The following is a 16,925-nucleotide window of genomic DNA, read 5'->3' as shown; positions in this document are numbered from 1 at the left end:
GCGCACCAGCCAGGCTGAGCCCCGGCAGCAGAGCTGCGGGCGCCTCTGTCCCCCCACCCCCAGGGCGGGCCAGGCCTCCGGTGCTGCGGCTCCATCACCCACGCCCTCGGGGCTGAGCTGCCTCACTGCGCAGGCGCGGAGGTGCGCACCTGCTCCTTTGAGACGCTCACCTGTCCTTGTTCTTACCGGCAGGAGGGTGAGTGTTTGGCGGTATGTTTTCTTCCTCTGCCGGTTATAAAACGATGGTGGACCTCGGTTCACACACTCTTAGGTCGGTGACAGTGGGTCGCTGCCCTGTAGTGAGAGTTGATGCTATGACTGTCTCCATTAAATGAAGGGAACCAGCGCCGGGACCATCAGCCCATAAGGGAAAGGGCCCTTGCCAGCCACCTGCCCTTAACTCCTGGGAGCGGGCAGGGAGGGCTGCGGGAGGCTGTCCCTTCAGACCCAGACCATGGGAGAGGGGAGCCCCACTGAGTATGCCACACAGCATCGACACACAAGGTGAGTGCACATGAGCCAGTTTGTGGCCGCCTTCAGGACACGTTGGATCCAGCCGCCTGAGTCCTGGGCCTGAGACCCTGAGCATTCTCAGGCAGCACGGCTCTCAGGGCCCTTGGACAGGGGGGTGGAGGTGATGGAGGGAGGTGCCCTGGTCCACTTCAGCGTCAGCCGGGCACTGATAAGAGCTGATGCTTGCGTGGCCTGCCCCCACCCCCGACGGAGGAGGGTGCTCCATGGGTGCTGAGACCCAGAGATGCAGCCAGGACAGGAAGGCCCCGAGGGCGCTCTGGACCCGCCAGTGCTTGGTGAATGGGCTCAGGAGCGTCCCTTCATGGGGGACACTGACCCCGGGACCCAGAGGCAGTTTCTGGGCAGTGGGGGTTGGGGGTGGGGAGAGGGGCACGCAGCTTTTGCTGTTCTTCCCGGAGGGTCAACAGGCCAGTCCCTAGGACCCTTTTACTGCTCACAGCGCCTCCATGCTGGAATCTCAGAGTCCAGGAGCCTTGCATCTCCATAGAGCGGGGACCCCACGAGGAACCTGGCCAGGTGAGCGCCACCCAGGCTGGGGCTGCTGTCTCTGCCAGCCAGGAAGCTGGATGGGGCCGGGATCCCCCAGCACAGGCCTGCCTCCAGGGGCACGTATTGACGGAAGCTTCTGTCCCTCCCCAGGTTCATTTATTTCCTTGCACTAAATTCTCAAACCCCAGCAGGGCTGGAAGGTCTAGGACCCTTAACCAGGCTGGAGAGCTTCTAGAGGCGCAGAAAGAAGCTCAGAGTCCCAGTGGAGGCAGCTGCAGGAGTTTGCTGGAAACATCTGGAAGGATATCTGGTGTGATGGGGAGGGACAGGTCAGTTTCAAAGGCATTAACCTGGCAGGGACGCATGCACACCTCAGTGGACATCTGCACAAGGCCACCCACTCGGCCTGTGTGAGGGCTGAGGTCGGGCTGGGACGTCAGGCCCGAAGCCCACCATCCACACAGGGACAGCACTCTTCCAGGGCCTCTTATGCAAACTCAAAAGCACTTAGGAATATATGTTTTTAATGCCCTCTCTTTTTCTTTTCCTTTTTATTGTGATAAAATATACACAACCCAGGAGAATTTCCTGTCAATCAGGTGGTTCGGACTCTGAGCTTCCACCGCAGGGGGAGTGGGTTCAGTCCCTGCTTGGGCAACTAAGATCCCACGTGCCCAAAAAACCCCCAAGGAAACCAGGACAAGGACATCCACCATATGACATAGTTATTAACTGAAAAAACCTAGATCCATATGGGATAAGTTAAATTATCAAAAACACATAACACAAGCCTTATGATCGTAACCATTTTTAAGTGCACGGTTCAGTGGCACTGAGTCCATGCCCATTGTTGTGCCACCGTCACCACCGTCCATTTCCAGAACTTTCTCAAACTGACACTCTGTCCCTGTTAAAGCCTCACGCCCCCTCCCTTGCCCCAGCCCTGGCCCCACCGTCTACTTCCGGTCTCTGTAGGGTCTGACCCCCTGTGTGCGTGCCTGTGTGCTAAGTCCGTTCAGTCATGTCAGACTCTTTGTGACCCCGTGGACTGTAGCCCACCAGGCTCCTTGGTCCATGGGACTCTCCAGGCAAGACTATTGGAGTGGGTTGCCGTGCCCTCCTCCAGGAGATCTTTCCAACCCAGGGATCGAGCCCCAGTCTCATGTCTCCTGCATTGGCAGGCCGATTCTTCACCACCTTGCCCTCCCACGAGTGGGATCACACAATCCTTGTCTGCCGTGCCGACTCATTCCACTGAGCACAGTGTTCTCCGGGGCCCGTCTTTTGCTGAGTGAGTTCGGTGCCCTATGGGCGGACCATCCAGGAAGCACGCTGTTCTTTGACCTCAGTGGCCCTCAGTGAATTTGCTGAGACCATCCTGAGCTCAGACACCGTGTTCCAAATAAGTGTCCCCCTCTGCCGTGTCTCAGACCACCACCCTTTGCGCTTCTACAGAAGCCCACTCCGCTGAAGCCCCAGGACAAGCAGCTTGCAGCTTTCCTCCGAGGCATGGACACTCGGGGGTTTGCAGTAAAGAATCTGGCTGAAATGTAGGAGACTCAGGTTCCATCCGTGGGTGGGAAAGACTCCCTGGATAAGGTAATGGCACCCCCCTCCAGTATTCTCGCCTGGGAGATCCCATGGACAGAGGAGCCTGGCGGGCTTCAGTCCAGCGAGTCGCAGAGTCGGACACTACTGACTAAATAACAGCAAACATGACCCCATTCCCAGGAGCCTGCGCCTGTATCGGCAAGAGCAGGCGAGGGGTGGCAAAGGCAGAGCCTCAGGTGGGGAGTCCCCGCCACCAGCCCAGAGCCTCGACCCTCACTCTTCTGTGGCTGCAGAGACAGCAGGTGTCCAGCCACGACAATTGTCAGGGGCTCTAAGAAGTTGGCCAGCATCCGCACTGCATCCCAAGGGAAGAGAAATGGATGTGCACCCAGCTTTATGTGCCAGGGTGTCCATCACAGAACTGTGCACGATACCAAAACACTGGGGTCAGTGCCCGTGTCCGGTCAGAGAGGAATGATGAGGTAAGTGACAGAACATCGTGTGCTGGGATACACGGGCCCAGATCTATGAAGAGTGGCTGCTGTCATGGAAAATGTTCCTTTTGAAAGGCCAAGTGGGAGAGTTGTGCAGTCACTTAGCCGTGTCTGACTCTTTGCAGCCCCCATGGATGGCAGCATGCCAAGCTTCCTTGTCCTTCATCATCTCCCAGAGTTGGTGATGCCATCCAGCCATCTCATCCTCTGTTATTCTCTTCTCCTCCTGCCTTCAATCTTTTCCAGCATCGGGGTCTTCTTTTAAGGAGTCAGCTCTTTGCATGAGGTGGCCAAAGTATCGGAGCTTCAGCTTCAGCCTCAGTCCTGCCAATTCACGTTCACTTGATTTCCTTTAGGATGGACGGGTAGCAGGACGCAAACCCAGGTGCCCAACAGAGTCCCACTTCTGAAAAACAAAATACTAGAGCCCTTTGCCAGCAGAAAGCAGGCGCCAAGGAACACAGCGTGTCCTCCTGTGTCCCAGGGCAGAGCCAGGCTGGTCCCCAAGGGACCAAACAGGGCAGCTGGGGAAGCAGGGAAGACACAGAGTGTGCTGATGGTTAAGAGAGGCCCTCTGCCAAAACGTGGGGCTCTGGGGTGGGGTGGGGGTCCCGAGGTGGGGTCCCGAGATCCGGGCATCAGTCAGGAGCTCAGACTGAAGCCCCGAGTGGCCCACGAACCCCTGTTCAGCCCCACAGGTGCACACCAGCCTCCCTCTCTCTCCGTGTTTGTGGGTGCTTTCCTTTCTCATCTGCTAGAATTACACAAGAAGCAGGTGTGGTTCTGGTTGAAACAGACTCACCAGATTTTACAAGAAAGAAACAAAGACCCTCCACAAAGACACAGTCCTCCCTTAAAGCATAAAGCTTTGTGGAGGTCTCCTTGGTGACTTCTCCAGTCTGGATGGTCTCGTTGTATGAGACAGTCTCCGGCAGGTACCAAGAGAAATGGGCACACAGCTCCGTCAGACTGGAAGCAAAGTGATGGGGAGACGAGACTGCCCGGGTCCACACCGCACAGTGCGCTTGGTGAGCTCAGCTCCGTGCCTGCCTTGGGTCAGGCCTCGAGCAGAGGACACCTCCTCCCCCTTCAGGCCTTGGCCCAGGGCACGGGTCCACCCCTACCTGATGGCCTGCCACCACCCTCCCCCACGAAATGGGTAAAACACAGTTTAATTAAAAAACCTTCATTTAATCAAGAATCAAAGGGAGGAATGGGCAGATCCTGAGAGAACCATTCCCAGTCCGTCCCACTTCCCTTTGTTCTAGAAAAGACTAAGGAGCCGGCACCCACATCGATGGCGTGAGCGCCGGGGCTTCTGGAGCCAGGCCAGACCAGAGTGGGTGTGGTTCCTGGTGGTGACGTCCAGGCCTGGCGAACCAGGTGACACGCGCGAAGGCCACCACCGCAGCCCCAGGGCAGCAGCTAACGGGGACGCGAGCAGAGGGCCTGGCTGACTGGCTTCGCCGCCAAGATGGGAATGGGAAAGGCTGCCCAGGGGAGAGGCGGGCCTTGACCTCCCAGTCCTGTCCAGGCTGGCTCTGCCCTGCTCCCCGGGGCGTGCCTGCACAGCCATCCATCATTTCTGGGCTTCCAGATTATTCTGGAGCTGATTAAATTAGCAAATGCAATCACAATCTGAAGCAAGTTAATTGAGAGAATTTATTTGGGCCTGACAGTTTTATGCATGTTTGATGAAGTATTATAAGGTTTATTTTTGATTTTGCATAATTTACCTTTAAATCCTGCACTGGGGGGCCCATCAACCATTAACGACCAAAATAAACCTCTTTTAAGATGCATCTATTTATGATTTATTTCTGAACGCAATATCCTCCAGGTTTTTTTGGTGCTGTTGCCAAACTGACAAATATGTTAAAAGTAACATTTTGAGCCACTGAGCTCACCCTGTAAATCTTCTGGAACGTATACAATTCATTAAAAGTTTTGAACGAAGTACAAGTTAGCATTTATATTGCAACAAGTGACATATAAATGCCTGTGTTTGTCTTCCAGGCCCGCCATAAAACATATCCACCCCGCCGGGGCTCCTCCGAGCCAGACAAATCGCCCACGCTCTGGGGGATGATAACTCTGCCACCAATCTTCCCTCCTGTCAGCACAAAACTGTTCAATCAACAGGAGTGTGAGCTGTGTCTTTTGTGAAATTAGCACAGGAGGAAATACAACCTGGGCTGGGGACTGGGGCCGTGGGTGCAGGAAGGGGCCAAACCACTGTGGGCGATGACCTTGAACACACGCCTTGCCTGCCGGCTTCTCGGCCTGAGTCTGGGTCTTAGGAGGGCACATCCGTGAGACGGCAAGCATACTGCCCAGGAGGAAACCAAGGCCACCAAGACGCCGGGCTGTGTGGTCTCCTCCTTCCCACGGTGAGAGGCTGAGTCCCAGTCTGGGAGCTCAGACCCTGGCAGCTCCGCGTGGACTCTGCACCCTGAGGTCCTCACTCACAGCCACTGGGGATGAGACCTCCAGCTCACAGGTGGAGGCTGGACACCTAGGGAGGTTACGTAGATTAGCCCACCCACTGAGGAGCCTGGGGGAGGTGGGCGGGGGCGCTGGACACACTTCTGAAATCAGGGCAAGACTGTCACCGATAAACTATAATCCAGGTGCCGATCCAGCCCGCCCTCCTCACCACCCCCAAGCCTGTAGCCAGTGTCCAGCTCGATCTGCTTTCCCTCCAATGCCCCTTACCCCTGCACTGGGCACCCAGGCGGGCCGGAATGGAGCCGGGCAAGCTGATGCCCGTGGATGTCACTGGGCGATACCAGGCTGAGGCCACTCCCCCCACCTGTATCCCCAGTTTTGGATGCCCAGTACAGGGCAGGCACTTCATCAACCAAACAACCAACCAACGAACGCAAGCAGAACTGGGCCTGTGGTGGGCCAGACACTGGGGCTACAGAGGGTGGGATGGGGGCGTGGGCATGGGAAGCCTCCCTGCCAGGCAACACCATGCTGAGACCGAGTGGCCAGGTCATGCCAGCCTTGGACTTAGAAGAATGGAGGACAGCCAGCTGGTGGGGGAGTCAGGAGGAAGGGAGGCCGAGGCGGGAGGGGGGCCCTGCGCCCCTCCCCAACTGTCTCGGAGACACAAGCCAGCGGCACAGAGGACTCTGCCCAGTTAGAAACTGGTGGACCAGAGCTGGAGCAGCAGGATGGGGCTGCAGCAGCTCACGATCTGACGCCGCTCTGCCCTCTGTAAACGCCGTCCACGGGGTCTGTGGCGTCCCTGGTGGCTCAGAGGTGAAAAAATCTGCCTGCCAATGCAGGAGACGCAAGTTCAATCCCTAGGTCGGGAAGAGGCCCTGGAGAAGGGAATGGCAACCCCTTGTATTCTTGCCTGGAGAATCCCATGGACAGAGGAGCCTGGCGGGCTACAGTCCATGGGGTCGCAAAGAGTCACACGTGACTGAGCGCACACGCCTGCACACACAAGTCTGTGGTAACCTCTGGGGGCTCAGCCGGCCCTCGTGACACACCGGCCAGGGTCCACCTGGAGGAGAGGGGTGTCCTGTCCGGGGTCACGGGGGTAAAGGAGGAGTCACATCAGGGATGAGAGGCCGCCCAGATAGGCTGGGGTTCCGTAACCAAGGACCAGCAAGGGAGTGAGACCAGTGCCGATCAACAGAGATGTCTGCAGGGCCTGGAGGAGACGGCCAGTACGCATGCCTGTGTTAGCACGGGTGGTGTGGGTGGTGGGTTTACCCCAGGTTTGGGAGTCAGGCCTGACTTGAACTAAAAAAACCTCTTTCCTCATCTGTAAAAGTGGAGGCAAGACGACTTCCCTTGAAGGCGGTGATGAGGATTTGAAATGACACGTTCGCTCAAACCACTGGGGGATGTGACCAACCTCCCCACCCTGGTGTGGTAAAACAGCACCCGTTTCATTGCGCTCACAGGGCCCAGACAGGGCTTCCCTGCTCTGTGCCACCTGGGGGCTCAGCCGGGCAGTCTCAAGCGGACGAGTGACCCAGAGAGCTGGGGTCAAAATCCCCCAGAGAGTCACCCACTCACGGGTGGGATGCCCCAAGGCTGAGCTCGGCGGGGCCACCCATGATGGGCTGGCCCAGTGCCCCACGTGGGCCCGCGTCTCAGGGCGCCATGACTGGGGCTTCCAAGAGCGTCCCCGAGGCTGAGGACGAGGCTGCACAGCCTGGAATCACACAGTGTCACGTGGCCTCAGGATCTGGTCACTAAGGCAGCCCAGAGCCGAGGGGAGGGAATTCGTCGACTCCAACTCTTTTTTTTTGGTGGTGGTGGTTTTTAGTTTTACTCCCTCGAGCACAAAATCATTTTCACACATTCTTTTTTTTCTAACTATCCTTTTTTAAAATATTCTTTTCCATGATGATTTACCATCGGATACTGACTACAGTTCCCTGTCCTGTACAGGAGCACCTTGCTGTCTAGCCACTCTCTATAGGAGCTTCGCTGCTGACCCCAACCCCCCCTCCAGCCCTCTCCCAACGCCCTCCCCGGGGCAACCGCCAGTCTGTTCCCTGTGCTCCTGAGTCTGCTTCCGTTTCACACACAGGTTCGTTGGTGTCGTATTTTAGATTCCACATCTTATGGTATTTGTCTTTCTCTGTCTGACCTTTGGTATGATCATCTCTAGGTCCGTCCATGTTGCTCCAAATGGCATGTCATTCTTTTTTGTGACCGAGTATATACACACCACGTTTTCTGTATCCATTCCTTTGTCGATGGACATTTAGTTGATTCCACGTCCCGGCTATTGTGAGTCGTGCTGCCATGAACACTGGCATGCAGGTATCTTTTTGAATTAGAGTTTTGTCCGCCCGTATGTCCAGGAGTGGCGCTGCTGGGTCATATGGTGGTCCGTCTCTTGATGGCGAGGTGACTGTAGGACCGCTCACAAGGACTCCACAATTGCTGAAGGCTACGCTGTTGGGGCCCTTGTGAGGATTAAACCCACCGTCCCGGGGTGGGAGGTCACACCAGCCCCGCCTGAGGACCGGACAGTTAGAACATGACTGCAGAGAGGTCGGTCCCTCCCCACACCCAAACCTGCAGGGCAGCCTGATGTCAGGGGTCACTCAGCCTCTACTGTCCTGGGTGGCAAAGAGTCATTCCATGTCTGGCCCCTGGAGTGACCGGATCCTTGCTCCCCAGCAAGCACAGGGACAGTGGAGGGTGGGGGTGGCTAAGACAGTCCCAACCTGGCGGTCTGCCCATTTACCATTCTCTGTGAGCCGTGTGACAAACACTTGTTTAAAGCAGGGGCAAACTAGGTTTTTGCAAAGGCAGAGAGGGGAGGGTAGGCCAATGGGCCTCTGCGGCACGAGGCTACTCAGCTCCACCGTAGCTCCACAGACAACTGGGAGCTGCTGGGACTCGGCCTGGTTTACAGCTCAAAGCCCCGATGGACTCAGGCCCTTCTCGGACCCTTCACTGGGTCTCAGGCCTGGCTCTGTGACACCTCGTGCACTGTTCCAGCAGGTGGCGCCCGGCCACCGCCCACATCACAGATGTCCTCCTGACGTGGGGGCGGGGGAGCGGGGTGCCTGAGAGGATAGCAACATGAGGGAGCCCCCGCTGGCCGGTCCCCCCTACCCCGCCAGGGGCAGCCTGCGAAAACCCACAGCACACGTCGGGGGTCTCCCCCGGCCCTGCCACTGAGCTGGCCCTGAGGACACAGCCTCATCTTCATCCTCGTGGCTCTGGACCTGGCGGTGGTCAGGCTGCAGATACGGCAGCTTCCAGCCCGTCTACTGAATGAATTAACAACAGAACGTAGCAGAGTGTGTGGTCAGGAGAAGTGCAGTTTGTGAAGCTTCTGGAGTTGTTTAATCGTGTGAGTGTGTGGACTAGGTCATGACATAGAGAGACATCTATCTTATCGTGTGGCCTGTGGTAAGGAAACTGAGCCAGTGGGAGAGGCCGATCCATCAACGAATCTTTGAGCTTTTGAGGTGGAGAAAGGGTATGGTTGAGATTAGTCAGAACCACTAATTCCCACCAAGGGGAGGGGGTGGCCAGGGAAGGGGTGGCACACAGTTGGAGGCGGTCTCCCAGAGGTGGGGATAGTGACTGGGGTTTTAAAGGGTGAATAGGAGCTCACTGGGTGAGGCAGAGGGACAGAAAAAGCTAGTGTGAAGGGACAAGGACAGGAGCAAGGGGGCCTCCTCACAGGGCTGAGGAGGGGGCCTGGACAGGGCGTCTCCAAGGGACAGGGCTGGACCCAGGTCTGGGGAAGAAAACCAGCACCCTGGTTTAGGGTACAAAGCAGGGATCAACTGCAGAGGCCCAGCCACAGAGAAGATGCAGTTTAAGAATCACTTCTTCTCTTCCATCCTCTCCTGCTGCCCCCTGACCTGATCTGGGCCCCTTCCTCCCCTCTCCACCATGACCGCGTCAGACTCTCCTCACCAGCAGAGCGGCAGCTGAAGGGACAGAACCACCATGCGTGTTCCCAGGCACCATGCTCCACCCCTAGGACAGGGCGGGGCGAGGGCTGGCTGGGGTCAGGACGTGCACGCCTGGTGCCGGTGCTGGCAGGTAGGGGCTCCAGCCCTGGAGGGTCAGCCAAGGGGAGGTCAACACCCAACTGTCTTCGGTAAAGGATGCCCGAGGAACTGGCCTCTACTAGAGCAACCGGTGGCAAAAACAACGACCAAGACCAGGACCCCAGGCACTGGGGGTGCAACCAGCTTCTTCCACGTGTGGAAACAGATTCTCCACACCCGACAGAACTCAGGTGTTACTTGCCAACTACATCCAAGGAGCGTTGTTTCCCCTACCCTGACCTCGACCGGATTAAAACACTTAAACACGTCTACACCGACATCCTCTCTCTCCCAGGGTCCCTACATGGGACCTTGACATCTGTGGGTGGTGTCAACCAGTCCGTCCTGACTCCCTACATTTGGGGACCTTGGGTGGTGTCCCCACTCCGCTCCAGACTCGCCAGACGGCCAACACGCAGGGCCGGGACCGACACCAGCAGCACCACGACCGAGGGCTCTTTACAGACCGCAAGACCGTCACTGACCCAAGGGCGCGCTCCTGCGCACTGCCCACAGCCTGGGGCACAGAGGCGCATGCGCAGAGGAACTGCTGGGGGAGGGGGGGCGCCGATGCGCAGATCCCCTATCTGCGCATGCGCAGGACGGGCCGAGGCGCAGACCGGGTACCTGGGGCGGTGTTGTCCGGGGGTACGTCACGGGCCGCGCGTCGGGCGCATACGCACGCACGCACGCACGCACGCTCAGGGGGCAAGCGCCGAGTTCCGGGCGCCCGGGGTCGACGCCGAAAAGGGGGAAGGGAGGCGCTGTCCGTTTCGGCCGGGCGGAGCGGGGGGGGGGGGCGGCGGGGGCGGTGTGAGGAAAGTCCTACGGTGGCCGCAGAGGGACGGCGCTACGGCTCCCACGCGGGGCCAAACGCCGCCGGCCGCCGGGCGCGGGAGCCCCTGTCCCTTCGGGGCGGCCCCGGGCCGGGACGCTTGAGGGTCCGGGCCGCGCCGTCGGCACCATGCGGCCGCCCAACTCCTGGAGCCCCGAGGGACAGGGGGGCTCGCGGCTCGGGACGCCGGCGCGGAGAGGGCACCCGGTGAGCAGGCGGGGGTGCCCGGGCGGGGCGGGGTGGGGCGGGGGCGGCTCCCAGGGGCGCCATGGGTCGGCCCCGCCTCTGGGGGTCGAGGGCCTAGCACTCAGCGGGCGGGGGTTGGGGAGACGCGTGGGTGTCGCCCCGGCCCCCCACCTGGAAGCCCGTGGCGCAGACCCGTTGCCCGCGGGCAGATGGACAACGGGAGGATGGCTAGCAGCCCGCACCCGGCTGCGACCCCGCAGGAGCACCGACGTCTAAGTGCCATCAGATGCTGTCAGACCTGGTTCTGGCTGCAGCCTGCGGGCAGGGCTGGGCCTGTGAGCAGGGGAGGGTGGACGCGCCCGGCCTCCCCTTTCCTCCCGCTCTGGCCAGAGCAGCACGTGGGCGGCCGGAGAGGGAGCTAGCTAGCACGAGCCCCTCTGCAGGCCCCCAGGCTGCACGCCACGTGACGGGAGGCCGATGCCCTAGGCAGCGCCTCCCCCGGGCCTGTCGTCAACTTGCCGCTCCGATTTTACGCATCCTGTACTTCCAGTTCTGTGTTTTCCAGACACGACCCAGGCACAGCTATAAACGGTAGTTGCTAGGCAAAGCCAGAGAGCCACTTGCTATTTTCTCCTCTCTGGTGGTCCAGTCCCATGACCTGCGATGACACCACTGGCCAGCCCTGGGCTGCCATCTCCTCCTCTGCCAGGCATGGGCAGCCTTTGCCCAGTAATGCTTGCTTCCTACAGCACCCCTGGGAGCCCAGTGCTGCTGGCATCCCCATGGTGCAGAGCAGGAATGGTCTCAGAGGGTGAAGTGACCTGCCCAAGGTTACTCTCCTAGTGAAGGACAGCACCGGGGTTCAGGCGCCGCAGGGGGAGCCCAGAGCCCTGCGCCAGCTGCCTGATCCCCAGCGCTTGGCCTGTCAAGTTGCTAAAGAGAGTGACCCGGTCAGCTCAGTGGGCACCCTCTCCCTCTTCCTGTCCTGTGCTGGTTGCCACCCAGGGGCTTATTCTCCCTGGATAAAGCAGCCACAGAAGTGCAGGCAGACTTGGGCATCCCAGTTAAAAGCCAGACGCTGAGTCCACTGCAGGGGACTCACCTAGCCTCTGGGGAGGGGAGGGGGAGGCCCTTTCTCTCCTTTTAGCATTGACTGCACTGGGCGGGGGGGGGGGGGGGGGGGGGGGTGTCTGCGCCCTCTGTCTTGACCCTTCTTCCTGGTGTCACTGGTGGAATTTCGGTTCCCACGTGACTGTGGGTCCCTTCGGAGTGTCCTCAGCCTTTTGAAAATGATAATTTAGTGGCTCTCCAGTCCCAGACTCCGTCTCCTGGCAGCCCTGGCTGTGTCCTGGCTGACCCGACTCCTCTTCGTGTCCCTCTCCCTGCAGGCCCCCGCCTCCCCTGGTGCTCAGCCTCGGCCGCCCAGGCCCAGGCGCCCACGACGCCTATGCTGACCGCCGCCGGGACTCCGCCGCCGCCTCGAGCTAGCACCGCCGCCGTCCGGACCCGATGCCGGTCATGCCCATCCCCCGGCGGGTGCGCTCCTTCCACGGCCCGCACACCACCTGCTTGCACGCCGCCTGTGGCCCGGCTCGCGCCTCCCGCCCGGCCCGCACCAAGTACAACAACTTCGACGTGTACGTCCGGGCGCGCTGGCTCTACGGCTTCATCCGCTTCCTGCTGTACTTCAGCTGCAGCCTCTTCACGGCCGCGCTGTGGGGCGCGCTGGCCGCCCTCTTCTGCCTGCAGTACCTGGGCGTCCGCGTCCTACTGCGCTTCCAGCTCAAGCTGTCGGCGCTGCTGCTGCTGCTGGGCCGCCGGCGCGTGGACTTCCGCCTCCTCAACGAGCTGCTGGTCTACGGCATCCACGTGACCATGCTGCTGGTCGGGGGCCTGGGCTGGTGCTTCATGGTCTTTGTGGACATGTAAGGGTGCCGCGGGCTCCTCTGGGGGCGGCTGATGGCGACCTGGCTGTAGCTGCACCTGCGAGGGGTGCTCTTCCTGCCGGGATTGGTCAGGGCCCCTTCTGCCCAGTCCCAGAGGAACGACCTCCCTGCGCGCAGGGGTCTCAGGCTCGGACCGGAAGGAGCGGAGACTTTCCTGTGAAGGGGACGCTGGCGGCCTCGCTCCTGCTGGTCTTTGCTTCAGCCCTTCTCTGTGTGCTTTCGGTGCAACATCCCCCGGGCCACCTGCTTGTGGTTCCGCCTGCACTTTCCCAGCAATTCCAGAGGGGACCCGTCGGTCCAGTCTGTACTTAGAGAGCCCGGGTCCCTGTCCCTTCTCCAGGACACCGGCATCACCAGTGTTGGTGTGAGAGACCCCTGGGAAGGGTGTGGTGCGCCGGTGCAGACCTGGAGGGTCTCTCCCAGCTGCCCTGTCCCCTCCTGTGCGCCCCCAGCCCCTGCGCCAGCCTTAGGGAAGTGTCGGGCTCCACCAGCTGACGCCCCGCACTGCCACCAAGCTCTTCACTCCGCCCTGGGCCACCAAGTCCTGGCTCAACCCATACACTGTCCTCCATATGTTACCCTGCGAGGTGTCCTGAGTCCCAGACCGGGCTTCTGTGTCACCTGGGTTCACTTGGCAGGTTGTTAGATCAGGAGTGGGTGTGCTGGTTCCAGGGCACGCCTGTCTTCCTCCCAGGCAGGTCTGCTGAGCAAGTCGGCCAGATGACGTCATCTCTTCAAGTGTGACTTTCTGAGGCAGGCAACTCAGTGCATTTCTGGCTTTGGGGGCTTGTGGGGGTGGGGGGGTTCAGCCTCTTCCCTGGAGGGAATGTCCAGGATTAAGATGTGTGTGTCAGGAGCAGATATCAGAGGTGGCCCGAGTGCTGCACATTAAGAAACACCTCTTGGAGTCGGGTACACCAGACTGGACCGCCAAGTGAGGGACTCGGTGGCCCTTGTTCCTGCCTCAGCAGCTGTTGGAGCAGCTGGGAGTACAGAGCAAGAGTGAATGTGGGCCAGGGTGGTTCCGATTGCAGAGAAAACATACCAAAGGCCTAGAGGCTTGCCCCGCCCCTCCCCTGCCTCCATCAGATGAGGCCAGGGTGGCCTTGGGCCTCCTAGGCAAGCGAGGGGCACCCTGAATGATTCAGCTGGGACAACAGCCAGAGGCAGGACTTAGGGCCTCAGACGGGAGGGCAACAGGCAGGCTAATGCTGCTCCACCCCAAGTTGTCCCCACAGCCCCAGGCACGGGCAGTGGCTCCTTCAGCCCCGTCTGGCCAGGCTGCCTAGTGGCCAGAGGGCTGTCAGGGCAGTTGTGTGCCGCTGGAAGAAAAACCCAAATCAGGTAAAGAAAGCAAAAAATAACTTGGCTGCAAGCCGTGTTTTTTTATTTGTAGTCAGCTTCTGTCAGGCGATTGTCCACTCAAGGTCAGCGGTGGGCTCCTCGGAGGGAGTGGGGGGCGAGTCTGTCCGAGTTACCTGGATGGCAGGCGAGGAGCCGATCCGCGTGGACCCCACTTCTCAGCGCTGCAGAGAATCTTTTGCACTGAATCTTGCTGTTTCCTGAAAGCTTTGTTTTGTGTTCGTTGACTGCTGGCACTCTGGCCCCAGGCGGGCGTGTGCCCGTGGGGCTGGGGGCGCAGTGTGCGGGCCCGCTGCTCGGTGCCCTCAGTGCCTGTGAAGCTGTTCATGAAACGAGCCACCTGCATTAAACTTATTTTTTTAACACGTTGATGGTGTGACTGTTTAAAGCTCAAAAGCTGTATACCTTTTTTAAGAGGATATAACAAGCCCGAAACACCACAGATGCTGTTTTTTCTTAAGTACAGTGGGAAACTTAAAAGCACCCGTTACCAAGCTGGAGAAGGAGTCACTGTGCTGGACTGCAGTGGGCCCTCCGTGCCCGGAGGCCAGGGGTTCCACCACTGGCACTTGCCCTTGGGGCTTGGCGGGGGCGGCCGCGAGACTTGGTCAGTGCTGGGCGAGTGAGGGCCTGGTGAGGGTCGTGAGGCTGAATTCAACAACCGAGTGCGTATGGTCCTTGTAAGACAGGACATACCCTCTTGGGCCGGAATGGCCGTGCGCATGCAGTGTGCACTGAGTTTCAGAGAAGACACCCGCAGGCGAGATACTGGCAGAAAACCCAAGTATGGTTCTTGTTGAGCCAAAAAGCAATTGGAAAAATGAGATGCACGTTCTTATTTATCTTTATTGAGTGAAGGCTTCCCTGACTCCCGTGATGAGGAGGGTCACGTCCTCTCCCGTAGCCGGGGTGGCCAGAAAGCGGCCCTGGAAGGAGAGCTGCGGGTCTGCAACAGGGCGGCCTCGCTGCCAACCCTGGAATTGTGTGGGGCTTGATGTATCAGTGGAAACCAACCTGAGTCCTCTCGGGGTTTAGCTGCTTCTGATGGCAGAGTTGGTAGACTCATCACAGAAGCCTTGGTCCTCGAGACATGCCGGAGGACCCTCGGGAGGTATGGTTTGTTAGCTACAGCCTGGCCGAGTCTCGGGTGGGGCGATGCTCTCTGGCCAGGAGGGAGACCCCTCTTGGGCATGCCAGCTTCAAGGGGAGCCAGTGCCAGCAGGCAGCACCATCCCAGGTTCGTCCTTACCACGCCTGAGCCTCAGGGAGGCCCAACTTCCGTGGCTCCCACAGGCTGCCAGGCCTGGCCTCCCTCCCCGCTTTCTGGGCGAGTTGGCGTGTTGGTGGTGGAGACAGTGGGCCTTGATTGTGGGAATCCGGGAGGCCTGAGGGGGGCAGGCAGGCACAGTGACCACGAAGAAGGAAGCTGGCCAGGGGAGGGCCAGTTCAACTCAACTGGCCAGTGCCCGAGGGCAAGCTGGGGAGGGTCGGGGGTGGGGGGCGAGGCCTGGGAGGCGGCAGCGGTCAGCGCCCAAGCTTGGGAGACTCGGGGCACCCGGGGCCTGTGGCCTGCGAAGAGAGGACAGTCAGATTCGGGGGCAGTGATCCCTGGGCAGGGAGGGCAGCAGGTCAAGGCTGGGGCAGAAGCCCGGGGAGGCGCTCCCCTGGAACACAGAGCAGGGCCTGAGGGCTGGGTGGTGGCCTCCCTGGCCAGGCACTGGGGCTCTCTTGGCCGGCCACCCATGGAGCTCTCCCTCTGGGGAGTACCCCTGGCCCGCAGGGTGGAAGGGGCTGCCCGTGGGAAGTGAGGCAACTGCGGGAGAGGGGTCATGGCAAGAAGGGAATTTCTAGAAACCAGAGGTTTATCTGAGGAAGTCAGCCCCCGGGCAAGGGGGTGGACAAGGCGTCCTCAGAGATACCCTCTTGGCTCCAGAGTCGCTTTTGCTGGCCCTGGGAGGGAGACCACACTCAGACCGCCATGTCCTCCCACCGCCCTGACCTGAGTGCACAGCCTGGGGGAGGACGCAGCCCCCACCGGGAGGATGGCCGGGGCAGGCGGCCGCCCCCCGCCCCGCCCCCGTTCTGGGGGAGCGTGCCCCCCACTGCGGCGGAGGAAGGGCGGTCCACTGGGACGCCCGCGGGTATTGACGTCCGCTGACCTTGAGAGTCCCTGTCCCCTCCGGCGCCTGATTGGCAGAGGGAGGCCGGCTCGGTGCTGACTCAGCGCTTCCTTCCCTCCGCTCAGGCTGGTCGGTCCTCTCCCTTCTCCCTTTTTGGTGTTGTTTGGAAAGGGCCTGTCTTCCGGGAAGGCCCTTCCTCTCATTCCCACCCCACCCCACCCCACCCGCCCCCGCCGCCCCTCCAGGCCTGGCTCCTGCAGGAGCCACTTTCCAGAAAATCCCCAGCCATTGACAGCTCCCCCAAAGATGGGAGCTGCACCCCCTCCACCCCCAACCTCACCAACATCCCTGCCCGGGTGGGGACGGGACCACGCGGGGGCAGCTGACTCAGCGCCCGTGGGCCTGCCCCTCCCCCAGCCCCACCGGGCAGCGTGCCCAGGCAGGCTGGCAGCTGTGTCACACGGGGCCTCCGGCAGGGTTGCTGTGGCTCTCACTGTGTGGCCCGCACTGCGCCTGAGGGGGTGGCAGACGGATGCCGGGAGGGCCTGAGCAGGCGGGCTGCCAGGCGCCCCCAGTCCAGGCACGTCCACGGCCTGAGGCAGAAGAGAAGGGTGCTCAGGCACCGCCGCCACGGCCCCAGAGTCAGCTCGTCCTCCTAAGCCAAGAGATGGCGAGTGCACCACCCTGGGCACAGGCAAGCTCACAGGAGCCCCGGTTGGGCAGAGCTCTCCCACCCCGGCTGGCCCAACTGTGGGCACCTGCCACCTTGGCCCTTGTGACCTAGAGCCGTGGGGCGGGCACAAGCTGAAAGGGGCGGGTACTGCCACCCGTGGGGACTGGCCCCGGGCCAGAGTGGG

General features: G+C 60.5%; 1 protein-coding gene and 1 long non-coding RNA gene across 4 annotated transcripts; one reads left to right on the top strand and one right to left on the bottom strand.

Annotated features, from left to right (window-relative positions):
* Window positions 1-10,186: 10,186 nt before the first annotated feature.
* TMEM250 (transmembrane protein 250) lies at window positions 10,187-14,317 on the top strand. Of its 3 annotated transcripts, none has more exons than XM_027556734.1 (2): window positions 10,187-10,267; window positions 12,029-14,317. In XM_027556734.1, exon 2 carries the CDS (start codon window positions 12,150-12,152, stop codon window positions 12,567-12,569), a length of 420 nt encoding a protein of 139 aa, XP_027412535.1. In that variant the 5' UTR covers window positions 10,187-10,267; window positions 12,029-12,149; the 3' UTR covers window positions 12,570-14,317. The 3 variants fall into 3 exon arrangements, with proteins under 3 accessions (XP_027412535.1, XP_027412534.1, XP_027412536.1); XM_027556733.1 differs by lacking the exon at window positions 10,187-10,267 and adding an exon at window positions 10,417-10,661; XM_027556735.1 differs by lacking the exon at window positions 10,187-10,267 and adding an exon at window positions 10,762-11,231.
* A 459-nt stretch (window positions 14,318-14,776) lies between these two features.
* LOC113901804 lies at window positions 14,777-16,270 on the bottom strand. Its single transcript, XR_003513541.1, has 2 exons — window positions 15,198-16,270; window positions 14,777-15,051 (listed from the first exon to the last, which is right to left on the bottom strand). It is a non-coding gene; the product is annotated as an uncharacterized LOC113901804 (long non-coding RNA).
* Between the last annotated feature and the right edge of the window lie 655 nt (window positions 16,271-16,925).

This window comes from Bos indicus x Bos taurus, chromosome 11 (genome assembly GCF_003369695.1).
Source record: "Bos indicus x Bos taurus breed Angus x Brahman F1 hybrid chromosome 11, Bos_hybrid_MaternalHap_v2.0, whole genome shotgun sequence".
NCBI lineage: Eukaryota > Metazoa > Chordata > Mammalia > Artiodactyla > Bovidae > Bos > Bos indicus x Bos taurus.
Note: the sequence above shows the minus strand (reverse complement) of the source record. Positions and strands in the feature narration are given on the sequence as shown.